The sequence below is a fragment of the Hydra vulgaris genome, chromosome 15, assembly GCF_038396675.1.
Source record: "Hydra vulgaris chromosome 15, alternate assembly HydraT2T_AEP".
Lineage (NCBI taxonomy): Eukaryota > Metazoa > Cnidaria > Hydrozoa > Anthoathecata > Hydridae > Hydra > Hydra vulgaris.
Genome location: NC_088934.1, coordinates 30,985,001 through 31,011,481, shown reverse-complemented (window position 1 = coordinate 31,011,481; position 26,481 = coordinate 30,985,001). Strand labels below are relative to the sequence as shown.

Genomic DNA, 26,481 nt, shown 5'->3' with positions numbered 1-26,481 from the left:
GTATAGTGCCTGCACAGTTCAACAAAACCTTGTTAAAAACTTTAACTATATATCATATCTGCTGCATTAAAGCCATACCTCAAAAGCCTCAAAAATTCACTTGTGGCAATATTTGCAATGTACACAAGAGTGGACTTGAAATATAGTGACATCATTTATGATGTGTAATGTTCTGACTTAAACTGACTTATATTGTTGTCACTAATTTTTTTTTTTTTTGGAAAAACATATTTTAGAAATTACAAAACCAAGAAATGCATATACTTTAAATTAAAAATTTATACCTTGGCTGTTATTTATATTTAAAATGGTAATTATTTTTTAATTTGAGTACTTACATTAAAAAAGCTAATTTTTATGGAAATTTGTTTAGATTGTAAGTGCACATAGTGAGTAAAGTAATAAAGCGTGTGGATCTTTTTAAAAATATTTTTCATTTGTTGAAACCTACAAAAAATTGTTGACAAATGTAATTTTGCAATTAGGTAAAAACAGGAAAATTAAAAAACAAAAATCTAATACGAGCTAGCTCCATAAATCTTGGTTTGAATATTTTTAATTTTTGATCGCTTCTGACATTATTCATTAATTAAAAAATTGTCAGATTAGTGCTGATAATCTTTTATTAGCATGATATTTAATGTACATTATGCATAGGGGTAGTAAAAGTAAGAAAGACAAAGGGAGAATGGTCCCCTCCTCACAAATTAACTCAAAGTCACTAATGTCTTTGCCCTGCAAACCCCCAACACTGGTTGCTTTAGCCCCAACTTCCATAACCATACTGTGTTAATAACATCATGTAAAACGGAACGTTAATATTGAAAATTTTAAAAATATGTTTTAAATGAGCCTTGGGGTTACTTACACAGACCATTTTTACAAAGTTATAATATGTTTTTACTTTATTTTTTCAAGTGGTCCAGATCATTTGTTATAAGAAAGAATTGCACCACCTAAATGTTCAATTAAAAGCATCAACCTTGATTCACGAGTGTGTAGATCACAAACAATCCAAACTAATAATCTTACAACACTTTAATACAAAACATGAAGCTTAAAACTTAAAATTAAATTAAAATATGATTTTTGGTAGCAAATAATAGTGTTAAACTTACTTGCTCCATATCTGGCAATAAGTGAGATAAAGATATATAACGTCTTTGCATTCTTTCCACTGTTTCGTTCATTTCAGTGCGGTTTGGCAACAAAAACAGAGAGCAATATTCTAAGATCGATCTTATGTAGGTAGTGGAGGCATTTATAATAACAGGTGGATCGGGACTGTCAAAAGTTTATTTCCATTACCTACCAGATTACTCATTTTATTAGATAATATATTCCTTGCTTTTTTGACATTTTTAATATAAAAAATATGTTAACTGAAGCATTCCTTTTGGTCCAATTATGAAGTTTTAAATGCTTTTACAAAGAAAAAAAAAAGGACGATCTATGTATCATTTTTACAAAATAAGTGAAATTAAAATCAAAATTTACCAAGCTAGCACTAAAATAATTTCATTTCAAAAAAACTACTTTTTAAAAAAAATGACGGAGTTTTATTTCTCTATTTTCTCAATTTGAAAAAATACATTTCATCTAAAAAAAATCAACACCCTAATACAATAAGCTTTATCACATGTTTAAGTGATAAGTAAATAAATATTATTTATATGAGCCCTTACATCACCTATATGGAAAACTCAAGGCAAAATAATTGAAAAACATTTCTGGGATCTATATGGACATCCTATTAAGTAACCCTTATGGAATCCATACAAGCCCTTGGACAATTTGAACTAGAATCCCATACAAAGTTCTATATCTATGATTATATTAGTCTCTTACAGGACCTGTAGTTGGTTAGAATATCTGACAGCATTTTAAAAGAAAACTAAAAACTTGATTAAACTGATTTTAAAAAAACAAAAGTGTATTATAACAAACACAATGATGTGTCTACAATACCAACTATATAAAAAGCTTTGAAAACATAGACATATGAAAATAAATTGAAAAAAATAGTTTATATATATCAAGTTTTACCTTTGTTACAATAATAGCTTCCAATGTTGTTTACACAAGCACTATTTGTCGAGTTGCAAATATTATTTAAACTAGTACATTCATCAATATCTATAAGTAGAAAAAAGTATTTTAAAATAAAGTAGCAAAACACAATAATTTTCTACTGTTTCTGTTACAAAACAACAAAGTAAAATAATAGCTTCCAATGTTATTTACACAAGTGCTATTTGTCGAGTTGCAAATATTAGTTAACCTACTGCATTCATTCTAATAGTAGTAAAAAGCATTTTAAAATAAAGTAGCAAAACAATAATTTTCCAACAGGATAAAATTAACATAACTTTTGCTAGAAAATCTTAAAAAAAAAAAGAAATATGATATGAAGAAATGGGAACAAATACTTTTGAGCATTAACCACAAAGTTTAATATATATTATATTGTTGAGTTAATATTTATTATACTCTTCTAGAAGTACTGTCTATATTGCTCCCAAGATACTCCAACAAACTCCTTGAATTTGCTGAAGTGGGCATCTAAAATATGAATTTTTAAAGAAATTCTTAGCTTTTCACTTGAGCCTCAATCAGCTCATAAGTAATTAGCCTTGTTATTTCTACAAAATCTCTTTCCTATAGTGTAGAAAAACAATAAATTATACTGTTTTGTACTTCTGTTAGCCAGACAACCAGATTTGAGCTTTAACCTTGAAAACTAGAAAAAGCTTTGAGCTATCTAAAAAATTAACTTTATAAAATATTTTAAAAGATAACATTTTTTAAAAACTCACCTGACTGATTTTTAATCTGATAATATAATCATTAGAAGACTGTACTTTATCTGAAAATTTCTTCTTTGAAAAAAATTTATGAACTGGTAAAAAAGTACAAGAAAACTATAATGCTATACAGTTAGTAATTTAATATTTCAGCTTTAAAAGCACTTTTTTTTTGAAATATGTATAACTTCTGTCTTGAAATTGTAAAACAGTTTTTTGCTGCAATGCAGTGTAAGATGACGTTGCATTAAGGTTCATCACAATAGGAAAAAGTCTTTTCTTCTTTTTTTAATCAAGTGTAGCACAATTTAAAGTTTCGTCTAAATACCATCGAACGAAATCCTCTAATACCGTGCTGAAGCAGTTAAAACTAGTTATATTCTTAAGTCTATCATATACAGTATAACAAGTTGCATAGAGAAAAAAATTTGTCAAAACATTGACGACAAAATGCTCACATTTCTGACTAAAAATAGAATTTATATCATTAAAATTATGTTCAGCCATCATGATATCCAAGCTGCTAAACATTTGTGATTTTTTGTGTCAAAACATTGAAAAAGCAGAAAAGAAGATGTTGAAAGGAAAAATGAAGAGGAAAACAAAAATGTGCAAAATATAGTAGCATTATAATTTGAAGCAGCTAACTGATGAAACAAGTTTAAGCTGTATGTGTTGTATTTTTTTTAATCACATTACAGTCTCTTTTCATATAAGGAGAATGAAGTTGAACTGCAAATTCAAGAAGTGAGCGAATGTTACGTAAATGTTAATTTTAGAGATGTTAATTAATTTAAGAAATTAATTAACATCTCTAAAACTACTTGATTTTTCTATTTATATAACTTCAAGATCTTGTTCAGACTCAGGACTTTCAAGTTTGATGTAAAGTGGATTATTTTTAATAGTGGAGCCATAATGCATCTAATGTAGTTGTTTATATTGTATTCTAGCAACTGGTTGTACTTTAGCAGTAGTGCTGTAGTGCTGGTAGAGCGCTTGCTTCATAAGCGAGAGTTTCTGTGTTTGATCCCCACCATGTCCCTGGTAGTTCTGCGCTAAGCTTGTTTCTCCACGCAGCGACCTTGCTCGTCAAGGTTCTTATTTCAGAGTTTTAGAGTTAAGAGAAGGTTATAACCGCAATTAAGTAGCCTTCTCATCTTTAGTGGCCTTCTCAGCCGTGGGAAGTTGAATTAAAAACAAAAAAAATTCAAATGCTTTAGGCCATCCTGGGTTTGATACACTAATCTGAATTGACCATCGATAAAACTTTAGTATCATCAAGATAAAACTTTTAAATGTTTTGATTGTATCTGGCAAAGTATTAATGTATACAGCAAAAAGGAATCTTTAACTGAACCCTGAGGCACACCACTAAAAACACCAACTCAATTAGATTTCCAATAGATTTTTTTGTGCATGCTTTTTCTTTTAAAAATGTTGTGTTATTCTTTTACTCCGAAGTAGAAGCAATTTTTGTGAGAAAAATAAAACTTTATCTACGCATTTATAAGTGATTGCTTTTACTGTGAGCATTTGTTTTTGTTTATTCCGCAAAGGAATGGAATGTAAGCTTTTTTTATTCACCCAGCCTATTGGAACAAAAAATAATTAATATAAATCAATTTATCCATTATTTTTTGTAAAGATAGTTTTGAATACGAAGCTAAAATAATATAATTATACACAATTTTTCAGTTCGTAGACAATAACATGCATAAGCAAAACAAGCACTTTCTGAAACCAAAAAAAGCCTAAGGCAAATACTCAAAAACTTCTGTCAATCCCTGCACTTCATTTGAGTGAAATAAAATTTTTTTAAAAATTTAATTAAAAAACCATGTTGAAATGTAAAAAAAAATTTAATTAAAAATAAATATAGAGAAATTAATAAACATGTTACGTATGATCATTTTTTCAAGATATTAAACTGTATTTACTACAGTTAATTCAGGCTTTGGCGGGAGTAAATGAACATGAGAGCAGAGAAAAGCTGTCCTAAAACTAACATGGCGAGCCATGCGAGCTGCTCCTCTAAACTACTTATTACGAGAGCTGTTTATTTATATAAAAATTGCTTATTAAATACAAAATTTGGTTTCATACTTATTACAAGCATATGTTTGCAACATTAATATAGCAATAATATACCCACAACAAGCGTCATTTATTGCAATGTGAAAAATTCTTTAAATATAATATTTTTTTAGCAAAATCCGTGCCTGTTTATTATCCAATTAATTAAAGTTTTTTGCCTTTACATTTTTCATTTTAGTTACAATGATAATTATACTTTTGAGAGAATAAAAAATACTTTTGTGAGAGCTGTAATTTGCTCCGGTTAAACATTTTAGGGGAGTGTGGGCGAGTGCGAGTGCTAAAGCTCTCGCTTACCGCCGAGGCCTGTTAATATAATGGAAATTACCTGATAATGTGGTCCTAGCGATAAAACTATAGAGCAAAAAAAAAAACAACTTGAAAGCATTAGAAAAAACTAACCAACACAACTGTTGTTAACCAAGCTCCACCCATACTTGCAAGTACAATTGTAACTTCCATTAATATTCACACAATGACTGTTTGTCCAGTTGCAGAATTTAGCCAACTCATTGCATTCATTGATATCTAAAAACAATTAAAAAGCAAGATTATGAAAAACTTTAATTTTAGATATGTCACTTATGGCAGGGCTGTAGCAACTAGGGGACAGCAGGGGCATTTGCCCCCCCCCATAATTTTTTAAATAAATATTTAAAATTTTTTACATTTTTGAGCCAAGTTCAACCTAATAGTGATGTGGTTTTTGGGGTGCATTTTAAAAATAAACTTAAAAGTCAAAAACCACAACAAAAATAATGTTTAATGATAACTTAATCATACTAACTTAAAATCATACATTAAATTTGCAAAGAATGTTTTAGTTTTACATAATTTCTTTTCATTTCAAAACTATTCATCCCTCTCTGATGTATTACTATTTGAATTGAATAAACTTTTCCTTAGATTTGTCCCTGTTTTTTGCAAAGCTGCAGCAGGAAGAATCATTGCAGGTTTGTTGCCCTGAACACGACACGCTAACTTGCTGCACTGAGATTTTAAAATGTTGTGGCATTTTGGACATTCCCTAAACATTGCTACTTTACAAATGTTTCCAGTACATTTCATTTAAAATAGATTTCCTTTACTACTTCTTTTTTTCTGCATTTTACAATTGCGTTTGAACCTTTTGTTCTTTCTTTTCATAAATGCTTGCAACTAAACTCAAAATGTTTTTAGCTTACATGAACTTGAGTTATTCATGTTGAACTGGTAAATAGATTTGGTTAAACTTTTCTAATAGTCATAAATCCTAGCATCTCCTCAATGCTCTTCTCGTGCAGCTCGTTAATCAAAGATTGAACACTTTCAAACTTTTCTTTCCAATACAATGATTATCCTCTTCTTCTATCAGGAGAGACAACAAATGATGAATCAGGGGAAGTCAATGTTGATTGCATGGATGAAACTGATTCAGGAGTCTCTATGCAACTATCTGCTCTATCAAACTTGTCTTGCTGCATGAATGCTCAAGGCTTCATTGGTTACACCAACTTGCTTTGCAGCTTTTAAGAGAGTGGGTTTTGTTGCCTATTTATTCCATATATTTGCTAGAATAAGTATGAAAGCTTCTTTGTTTAGAGAATTTGCCTCAGTAAACATTTCATCTTTTTCTTTTCTAAATTCAAATTCCTTAAAAGTGGCCAAAAGTGTATGGCCATCTGATATGCCATGGTCTGAAGTGGTGACCAGTAGATGTTTTACTTTAGCTGCTGCTTCATTAGGTGCCATTATGCTTGTTATACCGACATTGCCAAATATTTCTTTATACATACAGACTTCTCCTGAAATTGTAAGTTGAAATTTTTTTAGTAATATGATCTCAGTTCAAGTTAGTTTAGAAAGTTACTAAACAGAACAGTTTTATTAATTTATGTTTAATGTAGTTAAATGTATAGTGAGACTAAATTAAACCAGTAAGTTTTGATAATAATAGATTTGTTAAAAAATATAGTTTAAATAAGAAAATTGGTTTTACATCAAAAAATATTGGTCTAAATTCAATCATTTTAAGAAAATATCAATTACTAAAATAAAAACAAACCTGAGAATGACACGAAGTGATGGATGGTAACACATTTTCTGTTTTCTTTCTGCATTTTTTTGGATTGATCCCTTTTCGCTGCATAGACCAAACCAGAAGAAGTTCCATCAACACCATAATGAATGGATTGTGGAGCTTCATCATTATTAAAAACTCTTGTGGTGTCAATATTTCCTTTCCAAATACCTTCCTCGATGTGCTCGACTTCTGTCATAATTCCAGCAGCAATAAGTTCCTCTGCAAGTGCATCTAAAATATAATTAGTTAAATTGGCTATATTTATTTGCAATAATTAAACTTTAAAAAGAAAGAAAGGAATTAAAGAGGAAACACATATTTTTAACACAACTGATTAGATAATGATTTATTGTCTTGAAAAATGACATCATCAGTTTTCAATAACAAAAAAAACCTAAGTGATTGTGAGCCATTTTTTTTGTACAATTTAAAGTTTTGCTGATTGACAATTGTCCTTGACATTTGACAGTTAAATTGTTATGTTTTGCATGAAATCTTAGCCAAAATAAACAACCAAATCTAAAAGAATAAATATATATAAATATAAATTTTTTTATATAAAGTATTTTTGACAGTTTGTGAAAAATACAATTTAGCTTAACAAGTACTAAAGATTTTGAAAATAAAAGCAAATTTTAGAAATACCGTTGATTCTTTAATGCCAATATAGCTGCAGATGACAATGGATGATATTTTCGTCCTCCTTTTAATCTCTTGTTTGTGTAATCGCTTATTTTCAATGTATCTAACATCAATTTAGTCAGTTGTGTTTTACCGATACCTTGCAAAGATCTATTTTTATTTTTCACAAATTGTACAATTGAATTTTCTTCATTTTCTAAAAATATAGAGCAGTATTGAGGTTCTTTTCCTGTTTCTTTTTTACCATCCAAACGTCAATTTATTGTCTCTCAATCTTTAATCAATGGGTAAAGTCTTGATTTCAGGGCACAATGTCCTCTTGCATTTTTATCTATGCACCATGCTACAGCTTCTGCCAACTGTTTATTTTTTGCATTTGTGTGCTTTCTTGCAGCAACTGCTTCTGATTTACTACTTAGGTTTATTGATCTTGTTCCAAAACAAAAAGTAAAAGTTTGTTGTCATTTTAAAAATAATTTCATTTTTTATTTCTGCATAGCAAATAAAATATATATATAAGTTCCTTAGACAGTAATTTAAAGCAAATAAAAGTAAACCTAATAAAACTGCTGAATGTGGTATAGTTATATATGTATAATAAGAATAAATAATAGTTATATGCAATTTTAAGAATAACTATTGGATAGTAAAGAAAAACTAATGTGGTTTTTGGGGTGTGTATGATGTGGGTTTTGTAGTGAATAACATGCTAAATAAGAAAGTAAGTTTTGTAGTGAATAACATGCTAAATAAAAAAGTAAGCAATCACATATATAATCAACACAGAATATAATAAAACTACGGCAAAACAAATCCTGAAGCTTAAACTTGTTTGGAAAAAGTTTTATTTGCATTTTTCTTGATGTGATTTTTGATGTGTCCATTGAAAAAGCAATGACATTTTGACATGGTAAAAAATAGTAAACAATTATAAATAATTTCCAGCAGACCTCTAGAAGGAGTTATTTGTAATAGTAGTAATAAAAAATATTAAGAAAATTTGTAAATAAATTGTTCATAAGAAAATACGAGTATGCCATCATTCGTGTGGTTTAGACGGTGCACCTACCTGTACTACACTTTGACCTACCCAGTGATATTGCCCTTCCCCCCCCCCCCCTTATAAAATTTTTGTTCCTACGGGCCTGACTAATGGCAGCAACACAAATATGGGTGAAAAAGTCTTTTTTTCTCTTAAGGTTATTAAAGGTTAAAATAAAATTATAAACTGTTTATATTTATTTGGTTGCTAATGTTTAGAAGGACAGTGTATATACAGGGCTCAAGTTAATGCAAAATAATCGTGAAAAAAAAAAATCTTTTTACTCTCTTTCCTCTATGGTGCTGCTCTGTGGTAAGGAGGAGGAGGGACGCTCGCATTAGTATGAAATAGTATTTTTTTCAACATTGGTTAGTAATTGTTTTTTTAACATAATATCTGTCATATTTATGAATTATCTTATAATTTTCTCATTTGGCAGAGTTTAAAATAGCGTAGCTTACTGTTATAATTTACAGCTTAAACTCTAGTTTGAGTTGCAGTTTTAGTCTATACTTTCAAAACTATTTAACAAGTGCTTATCAGAATCTTGTTGCTGGAAAACGGCATCTGTTATCCCTAATTTCGAAAATTCTGGAAAGCAATCTGACTTGTCTAACTACTGTTCCATTAGCCATCTTCCTATCATAAGCAAGGTTTTTGAGTGTTTAATTAACAAACACTTGTCCTCTCATCTTGAATCTTATAACATTTTGATCATCAATATGGATTTGATCATTTTTCTAGACAGCTGATTTGCTAACAGTAAGAAGCTATAGGTTTTATCTCGCATTAGATAGATGTGGAAAAGTTAAGGTTATCGCTCTTGATACTTCTAAAGCTTTTGATAAAGTTTGGCATGCTGGTCTACTCAAGCTTTTTTCTTACAATGCATCAGATAACATTTTAAAGATTATTGAATCCTTCCTTACAAATCGCAGTATTAAAGTTGTCCTTCATGGACAGTACTTATCTTCATACCTATTACTTCAAGGGTTCCTCAAGGTTCTATTCTTGGCCCTATACTTTTTTTAATTTACATTAATGATTTTTCAGATATTCTCAAATATAAGGTAGCATTACTCGCTGATGGTATTACCATTTATTAATTGTCTTGATAAGAAGCCAAAACTCTCTAATAGTTTGAAAGGGAAATTTGCTTCAAAGAGAAATTTGCTTGAAAGGGGCACTTGAGCTTGAAAAGGATCTCATTTCTGCTATGGCATGAGACTTACAGTGGCTGGTGTATTAAAATTCAGATAAAACTCAACTTTTTTCAGCAAATCACTATCGCAACAATCTAGATCTTCTTTTATTTATGAATTGTAATGTACTTGATGAGCCATCTACCCTTAATCTTCTAAGATTAACTACTACTTTTGATCTTTCTTGGAAACCATATCAAAGTTAACATCTACTAAGGATGCATCTCTTTACCATACTTACTTACATACTTGCCACTTTTTTACTCTGGATGCTATTTTTTATCTCTATAAATCTCAAATCCATTCTTGTATCGAATACTGTTGCCACTTCTGGTGTGGATCATCCAATGATGCCTTTTCATTCTTAGACAAGGTGCAAAAATAGACTATTAACAAAGTTGGACCTGCTCTTGCAGTCAACCTCCAACCTTTGTCACATCATCGTAATGTTGCCTCTTCTTCTCTTTTCTATAAATACTATATTGGGCAAGGTCTAAAGAGTCAGCATATCTTGTGGCATCTACTAAAAATCATTCTCATGTTACTCGTCATTTTATTAAGCCTCATTCTTTTACTGTGACTGTTCCTAAGTGCTCTAAAAGTTCTTATTCGCCACGTTTTTTTCCTAGAACTTATTTTCTTTGGAATTCGCTTCCTTTATCTTGATCTCCTGATTCATATAATTTGCAATATTGTCAGTCGTCTGTCAATCTTTATCTTTTCTCTTCCAGTAACTTCCAACTCTAAAAGTAGTTGCTTGCAGCCTTGTTGGAAGTGAAATTGTTAAAAAAAAATCTATAAATCAAATTGTTTGATTTATAGATTTTTTTTTAACAACATCACATTATACAAATAAAATGTAAAATTGGTAGTAACTTCTTCTTGCTTGACGGCTTTATTATAACAATTGATAATACATTCTCAAAAATCTGAATTGCAATTGTCTTCTGCCATCAGAGAGAAGCTAAACTCAAAAAAAGGAAATTTAAGACAGAAGTTTATTAGGAAATTACTGAAAAACTACACATTTATTCATTTAGCCATATTATTAAAAAATCTTTTATATATATATGCAATATTTACAATTTGAGTCTTTTTTTTTTTTAAAAAGTGCTATATTCAATAATTGAAGTCGAAAAAATAAAACATTTTTTTAAATAATTTAAATTCATATTTTATGCTATTTAGAAAAGTTATTAAAAGTATAAATTTAAAAATGTTTACTTTCAAAAAAGTAAAATAAAATATTATTAAAGAATTATTAATTCCACTCTAAGAGAAGTAAAATTATAGTGGAAAAAAACTTAGCATATTTTTTTTCCCAACCTTTGAGTACCAAACTTATTATTAAAAATTTTAAACCAGTATGCACATAAAAATAGCACAAGGTTTGACACACCAAACTTGTCTTGGATACACAAAAACTGTTGTTATACATTTGTACTTTTAGCAAACTATTGCAAACATAAAAATACAACAAAAATGTTTTTACATATGGAATATTAGGTGTCACATTATTCCCATAAATAGAAAACTGTTTAAAAAGCTATATACTGATATGAGAAAGTCTTGGTATACGATGCATTATGCAGAAAACACAACATACTTATAAAAAAAGATTCGTCAAAACATGAATTTACAAACATTTAAATGTGTACATTTAAATATTTGTAAATTCGTGCACAAAAAAAAAGTCTTAAAATAAATATTTCAGAATAGATTTTAATGGAAGTTCATATAATAAGATCAGTTTTCTAAACTAATATAAACTTATATTTGTGAAACTTGAAACTAAAATACATGAAAAAAGAAAACTACAGTTTTTCTATTGTCATGTATTTCGTACAGTTAATACAACAGAAATTTAAATACATAATAATGCGGGCCTAGAGACTAATATTAACTATTGTAAACACCTAGTAAATAATATGGTCATAGGGGCTAACCATGAAAAAAATAGGCTTAAAAAAAATAAACAAACATTACACAAAACTGACCAACACAGCTGTTGTTGTCCAATTGCCACCCAGACTTGCAAGTACAATTGTAACTTCCATTGGTGTTCACACAATCACTGTTTGTCAAGTTGCAATAATTAGTCATGCTTGCACATTCATCAATATCTGATAACAATTGTAAAGAGACATAAAAAAAATGTTAGTCAAATAACATTAACTATAAAAGCAACATAAATATAGGTGCTGTGTGTTACAATATCAATTGTTTAAACTTGGAACAAACATTATTTATATGTTCATGCATAAGTCAAATGATGACCAAGTTTTGAAAAAAATACTTTGTGATCAAAAGTTTCGGCCCATTTCATGTAAAAGCAATCAATTCAAAACTTTCTTTATTACTATTCTAATATACAAAATTTTAAATTTGAAGCTTACCATAGCGATGAACACAAACTATAAACATTTTGTAAAACATTATTTTGTAATAGGTTGGGTTGCATTATATACAAACATGTATAATTTTACAACTTTATGTAAATGCTACTATTTTTGCATTATACTTATACTTATACAATTAATCTGGTTTTAAAATAACTCACATTAAAGCAAATTATGTTATCTAAATGTTGCACTTTGAAAAATATTATTCAATTTGTTTATAATACTCTTACAAACAGTGATTACTTTAATCTTCTATTTTAAACAGTTGCACAAAAATATTCTATTTAAAATAGAGTTGTTAAGCGTAAGGTTTTTTAAAACTCAGGAAAAAAAAAGTTCTTTTGAAAGGACATTGATAACAAGAACTTTCCTTTTTTTGTACCAAAATAAAAAATATATTTAAAATTGCCGATGTTAATTTCCCAAGTTCTCATTCTGAAATACAGCATTTCCCAAGTTGAATTTTAAAATAAAGCTTTTTTGCAAAATAGAAATTAGCACTTTCAGATGTTGCATTCGCAAAACAAGCGCTTTTGCTAATCAGAGTTTTAAAGTCCATTGTCAAAATATGTTTGCTAAATGGATAAAAATGTAAAAACTAAACATTTTCATGTACCAAAATGTTAGTAATTAAAAGATATTTTCAGAATCACAAAATATTAACAATACAAAAAATTACTTTTTGAAACAATGATAAAAAATAAAAGTTTATGTCGAAATAAATTCTTTTGCAACAATAACTTGCCGAATGTTAACTTTCAGAGAAAAAACTTATGAAACATGTCATTATAAATGAATTTAATTATGTTTTATGAACCATAGATTAATTTAATTAATTAAGTAATTAAGTGCTATTAATTTATTGATATTTGTTTGTGTCAAATGTGTATAAAAATCTTATAACTTTATAATTTAAAATCTGTCTATAAAATATTATCTTGTTATGCTTTTAAGATTCATAAAATCTTATGCAGGTGGTAGATCTAGAAATAGATAAATAGATAAAGTTAGAAAAAGTTGCCTTCTATGGGGGATGAGGGAGATCACTAATGATCACTAATTTGTATGAAACTCTGTGTTATGTTTAACAGTGGCGTGCTGGCCCTAGAGGCTATGGAGGAATCTCGTATGGGCCTATCAATATTTATCCTAGAAGGGCCTCTTTTAAATTTTTTTTGCTCTTACTACATTTTAAAAATGATTAACAAATAATTTTTCCTTGTTTTATTTTTTTTATTCCACAAGTTAAATTCTTTAGCAAAATTGTTGATTCAAAGTGTTTAACTTCAAGCGCTAGTATATTAGTATTTTGTATAATAAAATGCTACAAATTGTAACTTTGGCCTTAAAACGAAGTAGATATTGGTAAAATAATAGTTTGATAAGCCACTTAAATGGCTTAATATACCAGTCATAATATAGATAAAATACTTTGAGTTAGTCAATAGTTATAATGAGAAACAGTTGTACTCAATTTTAAATAATTTTGGAGAAACAGTCATGTTGATAAAATTTTAATTAAATTATTATGAATAATTGTGTTTTCATAAACAAAAATTAAAAGAGAAGTTTTATTTTGTATTTTTGTAATGTTTTGAAGTCTAAATAATTTGTGTGTGTTTATATATAATTGCACTTATTGTATGTACTATTCCTATTTTAAAAGTAGTTAAACATATTTTTATATTTAAGAATATAGTTTAACGCCACATTTTATTTCTATTTGAAAGTATTCCGGATTCATTCGTTTATTTCAGGGATTCTTAAAGAACAGCGAAGTGAATAAAACAATAACTCAACATTGTGCCGTAAGCAAGTTGAAAAAGAATGAAGAAATATTTTATTATAAAATTTATATTGACATTTACATATACTGTACACATGAAAATATAAAAACTATCCAAGTAGAAGGCACGATCGTTCAAGACTTCCTGCTGGAAATGTATTTATAATCTCATCTAGCGGGATTTCCTCTAGTATGTCTGCATTGCAGAGTCAATTTGGTTCTCAACCAATTTTTTACATGTTTTAGCTCGGAAAACACTCTCTCACACTCATCAATATCAACAATAAGAGTTAAAATGTGATGGTATATAAGGAGCATATTCTTTATTGCTAAAGAACCACCTAATGCCCTCCACTGTAGAATATACCTGAAGAGTGCAAATACAATAATCATTAAGTAAAAAATTAAATAAACAATTAAAGACATCATAAAAATGAAACAACTTACCTATACATGCAAATAAGGCATCTGTGTACAAGATGACTTTTTTCTCTATGAGCTCCTGTTTGGTAATAGTCATTCTGTTACTTCATCATATTCACTATCTGAGGCTTCAGTTTCGCTATATTCATTTTCATTGTTGTCATTCATAGAAGCAATTCGACGTAAGCCAAGATCTATCAAATATAATACAACACGAAGTATTTTTAATTCTTGGGCAAAAGTGACACAATCAATCCTGTTCAACGAAGGTAAATTTTGAAATATGTGTGTTGAAATAGTGTGCATCAATTTCTTGGTCAGTTTTATTAAGTAGCATTTTTGGGCATACTATTGAAAACAATATATTTAAATCTTCACATCCTTCATCGCTGAATCTGTCATGCATCTGTAAATTACAGAACATATTCCTTCAAATGCTGATCTTGGGAATGCATATAGCTGTTTTATACGGACACTTTCACCACCATTCCCATAGGCTAGCATTAGACGTTCCAGACTATTTTGCATCTCTGAATTATGACGATCTAACGTCATGATTCTGTATATATTTCTTTGAAATAACTATAAACATAATAGTTAGCATGTATATTTTTTATAACATTGTAAAGTATTTAAAATAAAACATGCTTATAAAAAGGTAAAACTTAGTTAAATATTTGTAAATTTATAATGATATATGCACATTTAAAATAACTTAAAATTAATTTTGATAAAATAAAATAAAAAAAAACGGCAACGAGCAATGTATTTTTACCATGCAATATGATTCAGCATATAAAAAAGTTCAAAATTTTTCCCTGTATCTTCCAATTTCGACAGTGTTGCAGAGATCAACTGATTGACGCTGGAATAGTCACTATCACAAAACTGCATTATCGCCATTAACTGATCAACATAAGACATCATCGGGGAGCATATTAAAGCTAAAACTATGGTCTCTTTGCGTAGAACTTGTTGAAGTAATACAAAGGCAGTTCCTCGTGTTTCTGCTTTGAAATCAGAGTCACCAGCAATTACGCCCAAAGTAGCAATCAATTGAACAATTAGTCCATCATCAACTTGCTTCTCTGCATCCTCACCATTATATCAACCTATCAAACTAGTTATAGCCTTACATCTACCATGTCACTCATGTATCAAGAACTTAACCAGTTTTTTACTTCCACCATGGTTATGTTTGCTACCGTTTACTGTCTTCACAAATACTGCGCATCTTTTATAACCTGGGTTTACAAAGTTAAACAAATTTTGAAGCAGAGAGAACAGCTGCTGAACAGAAAGATGGTCTCCTAGGCTGCAATGATCAATAACAGCAAGGTTTGGACGATAAGAATGACACCATATGTGCTGATTTACATTTTAAGTAACTTTACAAAAATGGTCAACAAGCTTTGTCATCACTGATGCACCATCAAAACAATGTGCAATGCAATTTGCTTTCCAGTCAATATTTGTTTTGTTAATTGATGCATGATTAGTATGGCTTTTCAATGCGATAGTAATCATACATCAATTAACCTCTCTTCAATGAGATTATGAAGCAGAACATATGAAACTTGTCCATCAGTTGTGTCTTGGTATTGTTTTTGAATTGTACAAACGACAAAACACATCTGATTGCAAAGAGCAGTATCTGTTGTCGAATCAGCTTAAATACTGAAATTGCCATTTTTATTTGTTAGGCTGATAATTCGCTTTAACGAATAACGCAGATAAGGTTGCAAAATTGTAATAGCATTTTCGTTTCGATGCCTGGGCCATGGTAGGCCTTGAATAACTAGAGTTTGAAAGGCTTTTATAATGCTTTTAAGAACACAACAGTTTTGATCAACAGCCGTTTTAATGCATTGGTCTAAAAGGTGACGAGTGGATTTTCCTGCTTTAGTGCCAAAGAATGCGTCAAGAGCTGCAGAGTGCAATACTGATACTTCATGTCTGTAAATGTTGTAAAGATGATGCGATCTTCCAGATGAGTCTAGTGGACATCCAGTCACATACATGTTGTTAGCATCACCATTAAAGCATATACATACACTGCAAAAAAATATCTCTTGCTTCTTGTCACAGCTAACCCAGGTACAAACAGTACCTGTTTCATTTGGTTTCACCTGGTTCATTGTCAATTTTGCACTTATAAAATCTTGATACTGTGTTTTTAATAGAGCTTCGTGAATAGGATGGGTACTAGTTATAAAACTTACCTCTTGGCCGGTTGATGGCCTTTTCCAAAGTGTACTTATAGCATCTATATTGTCAAATCTTTCTATTGGCTTCATGGAATTAGAAATATATGGAGTACCAATATTGCCCAACAGTGTTACAGTTGAAAAGTCAACTAGATTACTGTGGTTAGAAAGCGCATCTGTAATTGATTTGATCCTTTTTCTTTTCCCATCCGCATTTCTGTTTTTTCATATTTATCTGGAATGAAATATGTACAATTTCATTAAATAAGTATAAAAATACCAAAACAATATCAATATCTATAAATATTGTAATTTTATAATTGTTTCTGCAAACCACCTAATCACATTTCATAAAATTTCGAACAAATACATAAAATTCAAAATTAACATAATGTAATAATATAATAAATACCTCTTTGTTAGTCCCTTGATTAGATACTAAAATATTTTGATAAAAAAGATTATCAGTAATAATAAGTTATCAATATTTTTTATATTCAGCTTGTTTATATTTTAAAGTTTATTTTCCTGATTATTTATATGCTTAAATTACTTTTAAAAGTTACCATAAAATCACCCCGCAATCAACTAAAATAGCGTGTATCAATTAAATCAATTAAGATAACGTGATTTTAAAAAATCCACTAATTTTCAAATAATAAAAAATATAAACCTGTGTTATGTCTTGCATTTATTTAATAGAAGTGTGGGAGTACTGCAAATTGAAACTAATATTGAGCATTATATACTTCAAAAACCACTTTTTTCAAAGAAGCTCATTGTAAAATCTCTCCGTGTTGTAAATATAGATTTTTTTGTAAAGTATATAATAATATAATAATAAAATTGCAAACCACAATCAACAAAAATAACTTGTTGAACTGCATACATTTAAAAAACTTATAGATATGTGCGTATCTGCGATTTATGGCACTGATTTTAAAGATAAAATCTGTGATCATTTTTTCAACGCGTGCTCGAAGTTGGTGCCGTAAGTTGGATTTTTGTCTTTTTTTTTTTAGAATTTTATGTTGACATAGATAATATTTTAAAAGTAGAGTGTTGTAAATTTATTGCAATTGGTTTTTTTCTTGCAGTTACTAAAGCTTTTAGTAATTTCATTGCTATTGAAAACTTTGTTCTTGTTCTGGAAGTGAATTGACATTGAAAACATGATGGGTTTTTTTCTAACTTATATTGACTTGGATAATATTTTAAAAGTAGTGTGTTGTAAGTTTATTGCAATTTGTTTTTTTCTTGCAGTTACTAAAGCTTTTAGTAAATTAATTGCTATTGAAAACTTTGTTCTTGTTCCGGAAGTGAATTGACATTAAAGACATGATGGGTTTTTTTCTAACTTTTTAGTCAATTTTATATACCTATTTTCTATGTACCTGCCAAATTACATTAAAAAATAATGACAAGCTCATAGTCTATTTTTGCATGCAGTAAAGGTACCAAATATTCTTCTGTTGTAGAAGTGGGGGAGGGGGGGGGGGAGGGGGAGGACTTTTCACGATTATGAGCATTTTGTATATTTGAACTTTTTTATTCATTAAAAAGTTGCTTTTTTAGAAAAATGAAACTTTATTAAAAATATTGGTGATTTTTTTAAAGTATTCAAAACGTAATTTTACACAAAAAAACTATGCTATATATTTATTTATTTATATTTTATTTAAGATTCAAGTGATTTTTTTTTCTGTTGCATGTAATATAGCTTTTTTTTTAAAAAAAAGTGTAATAATGATTAAAGCTGATTCAAAAAAATAATTATTATGATTATCAAAACTTTTTTTTAGAGCATTATGGGACCTAAAAAGAATCATCAATTTTATGGTGAAGCCAAAAATTATTTAGCTTGTAACTTTACAATGCCAACTCATTTAAATATTGAATGTAGAAATGGACATATATTAAATATATTCATAACCAACAATGAACCATTTAAAAGAACTGTTGAAATAGTCAATAAACTTTTTAATTAACTAGTAATTTTAATTACTAGTTAATTAAAATTAATAGTATTTTTAACTAGTAAATAGATCGAAATTCTATGCACATAATTTTTCAAGGGATTCTAAGCAATTTATTTATATCTGTTATTTATATAATTTATTTATAACCCAAAGCAACTTATCGTATCAAAAGGCTATATTAAGCCAACAACTTGCTGACAAAAACACTGAAATTCTATTACTGCCAAATGACATACTGATTGTAGAGGAGAAAGTGGAGCAAATGCAATAAATAACACACAACACCAAAAATGAAAAATGCTACTCAGCAGATATTAAAGCACTTATATATGACATGCTTGTGTGCCAAGTTCCTACACATAGTGTTCCAACTCTGCACAATAAAATTGGAGAATACACTGGCTATTGATTTAGTCACATTCCGCATTGCACAACTTTGAAACAAATGATGCATGAGCTAGGTGTACTTTCAGACTTACTAACTGCTGAGAGCTGACATTTGGTTTTGATGCAACAACACAAGAGGTGTTCATGTAAATGTTATGCACTTAACAACAGCATTTGTATGCATGGTTGTAGCTATTAATCAACTTCCTGGAGATACAGCTTACGACTATCAGAGTCACATTACAAAACTTGTTGATAATCTTGCCAAGTTATATAGTGACTTCTACCAGCTACATTTCACTGATGTGCAAAGTACTATTATTGGAAGCATAACTAACACGATGAGTGACAGTGTAGCAACAAACCATGCAACAGTTACTAAGTTAAATCTTGTTTGGCAGAAATCATTAAAAAAACTAAACTGACACCTTGACCCCTTCACCCTTGGACACAATGACCAGTTCGTGCAAGTCTTCACTCAAAGTATTAGAGACCTCTAAAGGAAAACTTTTTGAAAGAGACTGCATTGCAGCAAACATTGTTTTACAGCTGAACAAACTTTGCTATAAGGATGCAAAAGGTGATCTATAATCTTAATTTCACTTTTTACTTTAACACAACTTAATTTTGTGAATTATGATATATAAATCTAAAATAATTTTATATCACAACAGTCAGGGACTTGACTACATATCTGGCATCCAGGTAGTCAAAAATGTTCGGAAGACTTATTGAAAGCAGCAAGGATCCTCTAAATCTAACTAAACAAAAAACTGATTTTTTTGGAAATATTGTTACAGATCCTGTTTTTGATTCAATAATCAGCTTTTGCCCAGTAACTGATAAAATGATTAAAACGTTAGCTGAATGTCTGAAAGCTGTTGTTAGTGTCATTGACAGGCAGTACATGTGGCAGTTCAACATAAGTTTTAATGAACTCAGAGTATGTTTAGTGCTGCAAAGCAAAAGGCTCTAAATGCCACACTTTGCTTTCTTTCTTCAAAACTTTGTGCTTGTAAAAATAAAACAACTGCTCTACTCTCCACAAAGCCTACTGATATTCAAAACAAATTAATATTATGGGCTATTTCTAATGCCAGAAAAACTTCATTTGCTAATGCAAAATGTCATAAAGAAATGGTGTCAAAACTTATAAAGCGTATGGCCTACAAAATTCAAAAGAAAAAAAAAACTTTGTATGCCTAATTACATAAAAGAAAATATTTCCTGACCTAGAAAATAATGAGGCTTCTAATATTGAAATTCTTATTGGAGCTGCTATTGGAAGATGTATTTGCCACTTGTGGTTTGATAATGCCACTAACAGCCAAGATGTATATTATGGCAGACTTCTTAGAATTAAAAGGAAGAGCAGTAGTGTATACATAGTTTCTTATTGGAAACCAAATGAGAATATGAGAATGAGGGTGATGATGCTGTTGAGTATGAAATGAGCAAATACCAACTATATGCAGACATCATTAGTGGTAATATGGTAATATCTTAAAAAAATGTGCAAATTGATTATAATAATGTATGTGTTATTGTAAATCATAATATTGTTTATATACTTGCATTTATATTTTTCGTTTACAGATATTAGGTAGTGTCTTAGTTAGCAATATTTTTTCAATGCCTAATGTGTATATTAGGCCCCCTCACCCTCTTACTTTTGTTGTTGTTGATAAGATTATGAAAAAATTTATAATTCTTACATTGATTTTTTTATGTATCAGATCTTATTTTAGGTAGTTGGGTAGTTACTGACATCCAACAACCAGGGTTGATTTGGTTGCAACATGCTATGGTAATCCAAAGCTTGTTTACTATTGGCTTTGAGCCAATCACCTGGCTTTTAATATTTTGTCTCAACTTAGAAAGATGACCTTTTGCATGCATAGACACCAAAATGCTAGTGTTAAGTTTAAATCAATCAGTATAGAAATCAGTTTTTTTGATAATTATTTGTATACATCATATATTTTCTTTTTCAGGCAACAAATCAAAGAATTCGTTAGGCTACATTTATATTTCTGTTTTAATGGCACAATGTGTTATGCATCAGAAGTTAAAATATTATAATTTATTTTTAACCTAAAACAAAAACCTTTTTTCCCCTAATTTTGATGGGTTTTTTAAGTAATTATTTTAAATATTTGATGTATTTTATCTATCATTGCTAGGTTTTAACTCACAGCATGAAAACTGAAAAATAGACTATTGCTTCTATGGATCTTTTACAAGTCAAGAAAGAAGTTAATTTATACTTATAGATTAAATTATGCAGTAATAACATATTTATAACATACTAAATATTAAGTTATTTTTCAGGACATATGCCTTCTCTATTAATAATGGTTGTGCTATTGTGATCTATATATTTATTTAAAAATCTATATTTTTTTTTAGATATTCTCGAAGGATCGACTTTCTCTATCTTTGGATGTCATAACTAGATTTGCTTCAAAACTAGGCCATTTTTATAGCCACAATTCTGTTAAAAACATTAATAAGCATATGGAAAACAATTAATTTAGTTTAAATATTATAACAAATATTTTAAAACAAATGTTTTATTTATTGGGGTGGGCATATTATTCAATATTATTCGAGGTGATATACATAGGATATTCTGAAGCATTTTTTTAAAATACATATCTTCATCTCTCTAAATACTAACATGAAATGTTATCACTAATTGTCGAAGCAATTAAACAATTTTTATTATAGTCTTTTTCAGTATCTATCATGGCTTAAGTGGAAAAATTGTGTGGCTTGAGTAATAACAATGGTACGGTGGGGGAAACAGGCCTAATTTTCCCCAAAACTATTGCTATTACACAAATCACATCCTTTTCCGACATTTTCCACAAGCCATATTTTTCGCTTGCAAAAAATAGATATAATTAAAGAGGTTATTATTTTCTTTCAATTCACTGTTTACCCTTTTGAAGGCTATGTACATATATAATAACGCAACAAATGGACTACGCCTTTCAATATATAAGCCTATATATGAAAATAAAATGTAATACAATAAGTATTGTCTTTAAAAAAAAGTTATAAAATAAATAAAATTAAGAATAAAATTTTTAATCTTATAAAAATTTAATAATCTTATTATTATTTATATTTTTTTTAATTCGTTAATAAAATTATTTTTTTTTAATTAGAAATAATTAATTTTTTTCTGTTATAAGCTCAATAAAAAAATAACCGAGGCATAGTAATGCGCTAAAAACTAAACAATGAAGGTCTTTTATAAAACTATCGTTAGCCGAACGCTAATTTTTTAAGTTGGTTGCAGTTTTATTAGGCGTTCTTTATAATGAATTTTTTTCGCTTAAATGGGCATAACTTTTAGTAGAATCGTTCAATTTTTATGAAATTTTCACCATTGTCATACTGATTTAAAGCTCACTACAACAATGTATAATAATTAAATATTTGAATAGTTTAAAAACTTTGCACATAAACCTAAATTTAAAATCCCACGAATTTTCAAATAATGAACAACTTTTTTATTTACTATAAATGAAGTGTGGGAGTACCGCATGTTGAAACTAGTATTTAACATTATACACTTTATTAACCGCTTTTTTTTTTTTCCAGAGAAGATTATTCTAAAATCTGTGTATATTGCAGTTATAGCATTTCATTTATACTTGGTTGTTCTTAAGATAAATTAAAATTGCCTCCATTAATTTAAATAATTTATAAATATTATCTATATTTACTATTATTTTTATAACGCTTATAAACATCTAAATATTAATACGCTAATAAATAGTGCGCATAGTTACGCCTAATGTTTGTGTTGTTAATGACAGTTCTGTATTCTGTAAAATACACCATTTCTTAGTTTTTAAGTAGTTTTTAGACTTTTGAATATATTCCATGCGGTCTTTCAAGTAAGGTCAGCAAGCAAATTAGAGCTGATATATTATTATTTTCAAAAAGAATTGATGTTGTTCATTGTTTAAAATAAAAAATTTAAATAATCGTTTGTTTGTTGTTGGTTGTTTTTATTTTTCTAATTTTTATAGCCTGTTTTCATTTTTTAGAAGTTAGAAATAAAATGTCTGGTAAAATAGTTTTTTTAATACTTTCTAAACATGAATACTGTAATTTATCTAATCTTCTAAATATGAATACTGTAACTTAATAGTGTTAGTGTCGTTTCACTTTCTTTTTTAATAAAGAACTTTCTAGGCTTTTCTAAAACCGCTTCTTTACTCCACGCGGTCTTTCAAGCAAGGCCTTCCAGCCGATTAGAGCTGATAAATTTTTAGTTTCAAGTGGAACTAATGTTGTTCATTGTTTAAAAACTAAAATTTGTTTGTTGTTCGTTGCTTTTATTTAACTGTTTTTTTTAGAAGAAGTTAAAACTAAAATGACTGTTGAAATTTTTTTTTTTTTACGATGTTTCTTTTTTAGTAAAGTGTTTCAGTTTTGTCTTCAGTCTTTTTAGATCAATTTAAGCAAGTATTTTTCATTTTTTAGAGCAGTTAAAAGGAGCTGAAGGCCTTTTTAGTAAGTATATTGTGTATAGTAGCTTACTTATAGTTTATATTAGTAACATGTTATATTAGTTTATTTATAGTTTATATTAGTTTATACAGTATATAGTAGTTTATTTATAGTTTATATTAGTTCAAGTTTATTTATCGTTTATATTAGTAAGTTTATTTATAGATTACAGATTAGGATTATTAAGAATACAAATTTTTTTTAGACAAGCTAGCTGACAGCGACTTAAGTAAGTTTTATCATTTAGATTTTATTTGAGTACAAATGTAGCATTAGCAATTTTATTGTATATAACTTTATCTCAATTTTTATTTTTAGACAGACAGGTAGAACTCAGTAAGGACTTAGATTTTGTAGATTTAAAAACTTCTTTTGAATATTCTTTTAAAACATTGAATATATTTTAAATATTTTAATAAATTTTGTCATTTAGGTGTGGTAGCATCATCAGTTGGTGCTCATCAGTCAGTAATTTATTTTATTTTATTTTACAGCAAATAGTAATGTCTTTTAATTTATTTTAAAAAGAATCAATAAATATCATTTATTTAAACATAATCATCAGGATAAAATAGATAAGGTAGATAAAATAGCTTTTTTATTTAATATTTTTTTATTTAGTTATAACTTCACTTGCACCAGCCACAACAGGTAACTTTGTACATTTATTTTAATATACTTGAATTAAATTTGTTACTTAACTTTTCAAGCAATAAATATTGCTTATTTCAACATTATAGTCAAGATTATATAAATAAACTTTTTATTTGATAATTTATTTTAGTTGCTTCTGGATCAACTTTAAATAATGGTAACTCATTAATTCATATTTTATTATAGATAAATGTAGATAAAAAAATGTAAGACTGAAAAAATTGAAGACTGAAATAAGTCAGTGTTTTTGCTATTAGATAATTGTTAATAGAAATTTGCTTATTTGTACTGTAACTGGAATTTTAAAACTTCAAGTACTTAAGCTTTATTTTCTTTTTTCTTTTAAGAGAATTGGAAAAAAAACTAAGTATAAATTATGTGATTAGTATAGTTAAATAAAGCATTTAAATCTGTACACTCAGTAGTCCAAGTCAGTTGTCACATTTTAGAAATTGTCCAGGAGAGAGTAAATAGTAAAATAATTAGTCTTTATTGGCTTTTTTATTCTTGATGGTTAAATTTATGTTTTATTTAAATTGTCTTGAGGCACATGAAATATAATTTTGACAAAAATAAAAAGTCAAATAAAAAAAAGGGAAAGTCATTTCTGAACTACAGACGTTTTTCTTTTGAACATTGTGGGGACACCAGACCCTTTATATTGACCAAATTTTGTTTCACATTGTTGCAGGAAAACAGTCTTTATACCTATGTAGATACTGAAAAACTAAAAAGGTCTCATACATAACTTATTTTCACAAAAAAATGGATAACCGACCTTTGTCTTCTGAGGTACAGATATTAAAATTTAAAGTTTATTTTAGTTTTTTGGTTTAGTTTATAGTTAATTTTAGTTTAGTTTTTATTAGTTTTAGCTTCAGTTATCTTTTTTCTTACTTTAGACAACTTCATGGAAGAAATGAGGGGAATAGGTAAAAAAATTATAGTTATATATTTATTTATATGTAAATATAATTCTATCAATTATTCTGAGGTATATTTTGTCTTAAGTGTCTGGTAGAAGCATAACTGGTAGGGCTGTGTTTTAAATTTTAGATATTTTTTACGGAGAAATATGTGCAATAGGTGAAAGAATTATTTAATATAGATATGACATTTTTAAACTGTTTGCATTTTACTCATATTTTTATTAAAAATAAATTTCTCACAAGTTTCTCTCTTTTTAATTTACTTTTTTTTAATTTATTTTTAGCATCCTCTTCATCCTGTGAAAATGGTGAGGTTATGCTTTATATTTTGATTTAAAAAAATTGTAAATATTTTTAAATTTTATTATATCCTTCTATTTGTAATTTTAGAGTCATTAACATTTGAGGAATACCAAAGATATAGCTCCCAACACCCAGGGCCTCTCTCGGAGAGGTCCTTCAATAAGTGGCAAAGTAATGGCGGTATGGATGAGCCATCCTTCAAATGGAGGGCTCATCCATACCGGGGTCTGGAAGACACCAAAGAAAAAACAGCAACCAAAAGGTTGTAAATGTCTTCTATCAGTGAAGATATTTATAACTTTTTTGTTGCCGTTTTTTCTTCGGTGACTTTTTTTTACTTTTTTTAATTTTGTAATTTTTTTTTTAATTTGTAATTTTTTATCATATACTATTGTTTGTATTTGGTTTGTTTTTGTCTTTTTTAATTGAAATTTTATTTGTTTTTCACCAATTAAACTTAAATATAGTTAAATTGATTCACTACCCAACCATCATAATATGATGCTACATTCTATTTTTAAAAATAATTAATTGGTAGTTTAATTTATTGAAAACAATGCTTTTAAAATTTACTATAAGCCAAGACTATGTAGCTATATAAATGCAATTTATTTATATCTATTTGATTTTTTATCTTTAATGTTTTTAGTTTGGCTCTTTGAAGCATTTGTTTTTTGCTTTTTAATTAAAATATTTTAAATCTATTGCTATGTCTTTTAAATTTAACTAAAGTTTACTAAAAGCCAACTTGAAATAAGGTCGTAAAACAACACCGCCAAGTTGCATCATGACAGCAGTTTAAGTATGACAACAGGCTACCGAAAAGCAGGTAAATTGTATTCTAGTTGTTTTTTTTTTGTTTTGCTTTGTTTTTCTTTTATGTCTACTTATCTGTTACAATTTTTATTTTAGGTTTGTCATATGACGCATAATTGCAATATAAAAGATCAAAGTTTACATATTTTTTACAATTTGTTATACACATGTTTGATTGTAAATCAACTTTTTTTTGTTTGAAACGTATTTGTACTC

The 26,481-nt window shown here is 28.3% G+C and overlaps 1 protein-coding gene across 4 annotated transcripts in view; it reads right to left on the bottom strand.

The window, feature by feature from the left end:
* The window catches only part of LOC136091274 (uncharacterized), a 182,726-nt gene that overhangs the window by 26,551 nt on the left and 129,694 nt on the right, over nucleotides 1-26,481 (bottom strand). For all 4 annotated transcript variants that reach the window (XM_065818612.1, XM_065818610.1, XM_065818613.1 and 1 more), the window contains exons 13-15: nucleotides 11,847-11,972; nucleotides 5,304-5,429; nucleotides 2,047-2,136 (exon numbers count right to left, since the gene is read on the bottom strand). In XM_065818612.1, coding sequence (XP_065674684.1) covers nucleotides 2,047-2,136; nucleotides 5,304-5,429; nucleotides 11,847-11,972 — 342 coding nt within the window. The remainder of the gene's footprint in view (nucleotides 1-2,046; nucleotides 2,137-5,303; nucleotides 5,430-11,846; nucleotides 11,973-26,481) is intronic.